This window comes from Prunus persica, chromosome G8 (assembly GCF_000346465.2).
Source record: "Prunus persica cultivar Lovell chromosome G8, Prunus_persica_NCBIv2, whole genome shotgun sequence".
Taxonomy (NCBI): domain Eukaryota; kingdom Viridiplantae; phylum Streptophyta; class Magnoliopsida; order Rosales; family Rosaceae; genus Prunus; species Prunus persica.
In genome coordinates this window covers 4,519,637-4,527,130 of record NC_034016.1, presented here as the reverse complement: position 1 = coordinate 4,527,130, position 7,494 = coordinate 4,519,637, and the positions used below count along the sequence as shown (strand labels likewise).

General features: G+C 38.5%; 1 protein-coding gene across 1 annotated transcript; it reads right to left on the bottom strand.

Moving 5' to 3' along the window:
- On the bottom strand, window positions 614-5,685 carry LOC18768716 (polyadenylate-binding protein 3). Its single transcript, XM_007201134.2, has 7 exons — window positions 4,504-5,685; window positions 2,990-3,768; window positions 2,760-2,837; window positions 2,548-2,637; window positions 1,766-2,071; window positions 1,299-1,523; window positions 614-1,148 (listed from the first exon to the last, which is right to left on the bottom strand). The coding sequence occupies exons 1-7, from the start codon at window positions 4,766-4,768 to the stop codon at window positions 924-926; spliced, it is 1,968 nt and encodes a 655-aa protein (XP_007201196.1). The 5' UTR covers window positions 4,769-5,685; the 3' UTR covers window positions 614-923.

The following is a 7,494-nucleotide window of genomic DNA, read 5'->3' as shown; positions in this document are numbered from 1 at the left end:
TGGAGGAGGGAAAATCTAATGTTATTGCCTACTCTTTTGCCTATATCCTTGGAGATGCACCCATTGTTAAATAAATTTTTTTTTTTGTTTTTTCTTTTTTATTACAAGGCGGGGGCAAGCCCCATTGTTAAATATTATCTATCTCTAATAAGAATATTTCCATTGGAATATGCAAGGGAAGTAGGCAGAATTGTAATATAACAACTTAAGTGTCATGTTGTGTATCCATTTGCCTCATGAAAAAAGTCGACCACTTTAAAGAAATTAGACAATGCAATTATACAAACCATTATTATATTACTTATTTTTATATTTTATATTTACTTCTGCATTTCACACAAAAGTAGGTGAGAGATATGAAATCCCATTACTCAGACCAAAAATGAAGGAACATATTTTGTCTCAACTATGCTTTAAATCTGGTAGGCACAACATAAATTTTGCAAATTCTTCAATTAAGTCGCAAGGGATCAAATTGGCAAAATCCTCCATCCCAAAACTGTACTATACAACAAATAAAGAAAAATGTGAGAGAGAGAGAGAGAGAGAGAGAGAGAGAGAGAGAGAGAGAGCGAGAGAGAGAGAGAGAGAGAGAGAGAGAGGGAGAGAGAAATAATCCAGCAAAAATCTCAAATCAAATCCTAAATAGAAAAATGTCATAATAAGTCCATAAAAAATGAATGATGCCGATCAAAATCCTAGCAACCTTAGGTCTGCAAAGTTACAAACGTAAAAGTTTCAGGCATTTGAGTTGCCACATAAAATAAAACCCGGCTAAATAAACCAGATCGTAGCAAAATATTCTTGTCTTAAAAATCCCAGTACTAATGGCAAGTCATTTTTGTCCAAAAAAAAATGGCAAGTCATTTGGGCCAGCGAAAAAAGGACCCAGTGCGCAAAATTAGTGATGAATAAGGAGAGATTCACTCGTTGAGATCCAACGAGTTAAGCTGATCAGCAACTTCAGACTTTGTTGCAGCCTTACGAAGGACATCCATTGCCTCAGCTACCTTATCCTTTAAGGCATCCGGAGACTCGATGAGATGGAGAACCTCCGTTTGGTCCATCTCCAGCAACATCCCAGTCACCTTAGCAGTGTGTTCCGGCTCAATACGCTCAACAAGTGGATATAGCTGCTCACCCAGCATCTGCAAGTTTTAAGACAGTGGAATAACTTCAATAATATTGTTCTTGTGTTCTCCTTTCCCTCTAGAAGTCTAGAATAAAATCATGCACAACCCTTAAAAACAGAATATCAATATAAGTTGTGCGCATAATAAGAGGGACAAAAAACATACCAAGCGCTGATTCTCTGGGGTAGCAGAAGCTAAAGCTGAAGCAAGTGTTGACATCGGCAACGGCCCAGAACGCTGGCTATCATTAGGAGTCACAGGCATCCCTGAACCGTCAAAGGGCAAAGGCATTATTGGACCCACAATACCTTGAGGAGTGACAGATGGATCCACTCCATTCCGTGCGTTGCCCATGTATCTCAAGCCTTGGTTGGAGTTACGGTGCAGTAGCTGAATGAAAAAAACAGAAAAGTAATAGCACACCCAGAGTGAAATTTCAAAATAAAGTTAATAATAGCAATGGAGCAGGTGGCATAGTTATACCTATTGCTAACTCACATAATACTGTCATTATAATTAAATTATGCAAACACATAACATTGATGGTATAGTAAATTCATGTGGTGATGAGTTCAGGTACCAGAGGTAGAATGAAAAGAAAACTGCTAAGCTAAATCAGGAAATTATTGTACCTGCTGCTGCTGCTGCTGCACCTGCTGAAAGTTCCCACCTCGCCGTACCCCCATTCGCTGCCCATGTTGACCTTGCCTCTGAAGGTGGTATGGCATAATAAAGTTTGGAGCAACACCCGGACGCATACCAGGCAAGAGCTGCTGCTGGAAGCCATAACCTGCAGGCTGTGGGGGAAGAAGGCCAGGAGTACCTTGACCAAAATAAAGTTGTTGAGGGGCAAGCCTAGGTGCCCCAGGATGATATCCAGGAATTCCCGATGGCAATGGTGTCATTCCACCTGGTGCTCGGATTTGGGCAAAGCGTGCCTGAAACAAATGAGAAAGGTCACCTTTGTAATGCTTCGTTGGAATAATGAGAATGAGTGACAACCGAGAAGCAAAATAAGAAGAGAACCCATGCAGACCGACCAATATCTGGGTTCACCAGAGCTAGTAGAAAAAAAAAAATGTAAATGCTCAGACTAAATCAACAGACTTCTAGTCCTGAACACAATAGCTAGACATAGGATGGCATTCCTGCACTGTAAATTGGAATTAACCAGCTGCAGAAAAGGAAACCAACTCTTTCTATAAAGCACACACTAAATGTAAAATACTATCAGACTCAATAAGTACATACACACCCACTTTTCCTTGGTAATCAAAAGCCTTGACACTATACAGAAATACTACATATTGGTGGCATGTAAAATTACACAGTTAAAAGTCCTCATGAGAACCTACATGCATAATCCAATATTACCAAGAGATTACAGTTTCCAAAAACCAATGAAGAAAACTACCTGTAATCGAGCCTTTCTCTCTTCTTTGCGTTGGGCTACAGCAACGTACAGTGGCTTCCGTCCAAGCATCTTACCATTCATTTCAGTCAACTGAAGAAGGGAAAAAGAGATTATGCATGCATACATAACACACAGAAAAAGGGGGGCAAAAGGTGCATTATGGAAAGGTGCATTATGGAATGTGCCAAGGATTTAACATATCAATAGCTTACAGCTTTATTGGCTTCCTCTGGAGTAGAGAAGGCAACAAATCCAGAACCCTTGCTTGTCCCTTGGTGATCAAGCATGACCTTGAAAAAATAAAGAAAATTAACAATGCTTTTTTTAATTCTTGGTTACCTTGAGGTTCCAAATGATAACTGTAGCTAATGTTTAAAAAGAACCTGCAAAGGAGACATAAGCAGGAAAAACAAACCAGTAGTTAAGTTGAAATAAGATATACCTTGCATGATGTTATTGTTCCAAATTCAGAAAATAGCTCCTTTAGTTTTTCATCAGTTATTGTATCATCAAGATTTTTCAGATATAAGTTAGCACCTTGTAGCTTCTCAAATCTACTGAGTCTTTCCTGTTCAAACTTAGCTCTCAACTCCGCCTCCCTCTCTGATTTCCTTTGAGCCCTCCCAACAAACAAAACCTTGTCACCACTAAAGGTGGTCCCATTCAACTTATCAATTGCAGCAGCTGCTGCGTCTGGCTTCTCGAAGTTAACAAAACCAAAACATCGAGACTTTCCAGCAGCATCCCTCATAACAATTGCACTAGTTATGTTGCCATGCTCGGCAAAAAGTTTCTTGAGGTCGTCTTCTGTAGTTGTCTCAGACAAATTTTTCACATAAACATTAGTGAAATGTGGTGATCCATTTGGCCGATTCCTTTCCTGGCCTCTTTGAAACAGTCCAACATACACCTGTTTACCATTTATCAGCATTGAATTCAGCCGTTTGATTGCTTGCTGTGCAGATTCGTCCTTGTCATACTGTACGAAACCATACCCTTTCGATTGACCATGGCCATCAACTGCAACCTTGCAAGAAAGTACAGTGCCAAAGGAAGCAAAAGTGTCAAGCAATGCCTTGTTATCAATAGATTTGTCCAGGTTCTTGATAAAGACATTTGCCCTTCCGCTCTTCCGAATACTTGGATCACGATGGGAATACATAATCCTAATGGGTTTCCCATTGATAGGAGCGAAATTCAAAATCTCCAGTGCATTAGCAGCTGCAAAAGTTCAAAATCAAAATCAGGAACTACAAATTTCATACATCACAGATAAACAAATAACAAGTACTGCAATTGCTAAAGCTATTTGCTAAGTATTCCATTCTGAATTGCACAATACCATATAAATGTACTTGCATAGGCACATTCAGTATATTCCTTAAAATAAAATTAAGGAAGCATCGATGAATTCCCTATCAAGTAAGTCCATTGCAGAATTAAAACTAAAACACAGAAACAGAAAGATGGTGAACTAAAAACGAGGCATACAACGCAAACTTGAAACCAAATAAAGCCAACATTACACATATTAATTAATTCCCAGACAGAAATAATTTTTTTTATAAAGATGGTCGACATTGATATGTTCAATAATTACATTGGTAATATACACGTGCACAACAGATTCAGAATCCATTCAATCCTTAAAAAAAACCAAACACTCTGTTTTTTCCTGCACAACTCTGTTTACCAATGCTTCCTTCCTCTGTTGCGTAGCAACCAAGAAAGGACAAAATAAAATAGTACTTTCAAAAGTCTGCATTTTTCTAATGGCCAAAATAAACAATGCGATCACAGAACCATTTTTATTATTCCAACAAAAATCCCAAACACATCGATAAAAACAAAAAACAAATACTAATAATAAACTAATGAGATTCACCAAATACAAAATTACAAAAATCAGAAAACAGAGCACATATGATCAAAAAGCGATTTGTGGAAAATACGAACCCTCTTGCGTATTGCTATAATTGACGTAGGCGTAGCCAAGCGATTGCATTCGGCTTTGATCCCTACAAACCCTAACCGAAACGACGCCGCCCACTTGGCCGAACAGATCGATCAGCTGCGCTTCGTTGACAGTGGGGTCCAGATCGCCCACGTACAACGACACGTTGCCGAAACCCGCCGGAGTCGGGGCCGGAGCCGCCACAGGTGGCTGTTGCGCCGCCGGGGATACGGGTTGAGCCGCCGGTGCCGATACCGCATCCGCCATTGCAAAAAATAATTAAATAAATTAAAAAATTGAGAAAAAAAATCGAAAACAGGTATGGGGTTAGGGTTTGCGAGCGATTGTATCTAGAGTGGTGAGTAGGGTTTCTCTTGCTCTATATATGGAATGAATTTAATTTTTCGGAGCAAAAAAAAATTTTAATGGAAAATTTATTTTCGAGGGATTTTATTTTTTTTATTTTTTATTGTTCCTTCTTTTCTGGTTTCTTCTTCTCTGGAAGAGAGAGGAGGAGAGAGAGGGCTTGGGATGAGACGGAGAGTGGCTTATATATGGAAAGAGAGTGAAGTGAAGCGGTGCGTTTTCAGTTCGTAGCGGTTAAGGAAGTGAATTTGCACGTGTGGTGATGACGTGGCATTCGATGTCGTCTTTGTCTCTGACTTCCTCATTTTGGTTGGGGGGGGTGGGGATGTGGCCGTGCTTTTTCTTTGCTTTATGGCTTTTGAAGTTGGCTTGGCCCCACTTTGTTGGTTACGCGTCAGGCGGGGCTACAGACACGTCTCCTACTATTTAATGGTGCCTTTTGGCATAAACCATTGTTGTTTGGTAAATTTGGGCAGTGGTAATCTCGTAAATTGCTTCAATTTTAATCCCAACCAATGCATGTATCAGGCCCATATTTATAAAGTGGACCGGTTTGTGCACCATGGTAGCATGTGGACTGTTTTGTTCTTTTGGGCTCTTATTTGTTTTAAAGGAAATTTGCATAAACACCATTTGAATTTTTAGTCATGTACGTTATTATCACTTGAATTTTTATTTTTTATTTTTAACCATCTAAACTATATAAAGTGTTACAATCCGCCACCTATCTCTAATTATGTTAAAATTTCTGTTAAATTTATGAGCATTTCCATCAATTCATTATAATTATTATAAATTAAAAAAAATTCAAAGAAAGCTAACCTACATCTCTCTCTCCCTTCTCTCTAATCCATCTTTCTTTCTTCCACGTAATATCAGATCAATGGTCCAATTGATTTTGTTGTGTTTCTGCATTTCATGGCTTGCACTGTATATATTTATTCAAAGACTTTTCATCCTTCATTTCAATGAAAGTTTGCATTTCAAAGACTTTTCATCCTTCATTTCATTTCAATGAAAGTTGGGCGACAAATGGAGAGGATACATCCAGATCATACCAAACATAATCAGGATCGATGGGGGCGAGGAAGCCCATCCTTACGTTAACTTTCTTATATAGGGTAAATTACGAAAATGGTCCTCAAACTTGTATGCGATTTACATTTTGGTCCCTAAATTAAATTATTAGTCCAAATGGTACATAAACTCTATGTTAATCGCCCATTTGATCCAACCGTTAGGTTCCGTCAATGTTGTCGTGAAATTTAAGGGTAAAACTATCCAAACCATGTAGAATAGCTAATTCTTGAAGCGACAGAGGCGTCATTCGAGGAATCCAGCTTCTTCTTCAATGAAGGCTGCGATGTCTGAAAGCTCAACAAATTCAACTCGATCCAATCGGTATTGCTTTTGTGGGATGAAGATTAAATGGCGCACTTCATGGACAGATCTGAACCCGGGAAGAAGGTTTGAGGCATGCGACCAAAATCGGGTAAGATAGAGTAAGGGTTTTGTTTTGTTTAAGTGAAGAATTGAATGGTGTGCTGGGCTCTGATTAATTGTGTGTAACAAATGATGTGCAGAATAGCCAAACAAGACATCATTTTTTTGAATGGCTGGATAATGAAACATGTCCAAGAGGAAAGGAAGTGCTTCCTGGATTGCTTAGAAGACTCAGAGGTATGGAGGAAGAAATTAGAGCAAGAGATGAGCAACTGAGATTAGTGGAAGTAGAGAAGAAAAAATTGGAAGAGAAAATGTGTGTTGTTATTGAAGGAAAAAAGGAATTGGAATGGAGTAGACAGAGACAATTGAAATTGGGGTTTGCTTTGATCCTTTCATGGTGTTTGTTTGTAATTTTTGTGATGAGTAGAAAGATTTAGCTATGAATGTTAGGTCTGTAATGGCCTTTTAGGTTTGTAATGGGATTATAGGTATGAATGTAATGTGGTGTTTGTTAGCTATGAATGTAATGTGGTGTTTGTTAGCTATTAAATAGTTTGTGGAGTATTTTAGGTAAAACAATTCCATAACCAAAACCACACCAATTCCATAAATGAATACCAATTTCATAACCAAATTGCACAGCATAAACCAATTCTATTACCAATATGTAGAGTTAATTCTAATCCACAAGTTGTGATTCCATAAAATTACATCTCAAATTACAGAACCTAAACCAAAAGGCAGAGTGTAAATCCACAAAATAACATCCCAAAAGCTGTGATCCTATTGTTTGTACTGTAAGCCAAAATGCAGGGCCTTTACATAACCACAATGCATATCCTGAACAAAATCCACATCCCAAATTACACAAAATATATATGATTCCCCCTGCCTTGTGAATGATTATGGTTGTGATAGAACTTCTGTAGGCCTTTTGAATGTTTCTCTTCTAATAGCAGCCCTTTTGAATATTCCTCCTCTTGCCAAACCTCTTGCCAAACCTCTGACCATAGTTCTTGGCAAACCTCTTCCCACACCTCTTGCCAACTAAAGAAAAAGGACCAATATAAGTTATGAACTATATTGCAAAAAAAATAAGTGAGCATATTTGAAAAATAAACCTCAAACAACATACACTTTGTTGTGAAGAAGTAGCAACTTCAGTTGCAACAGCTGGAGCC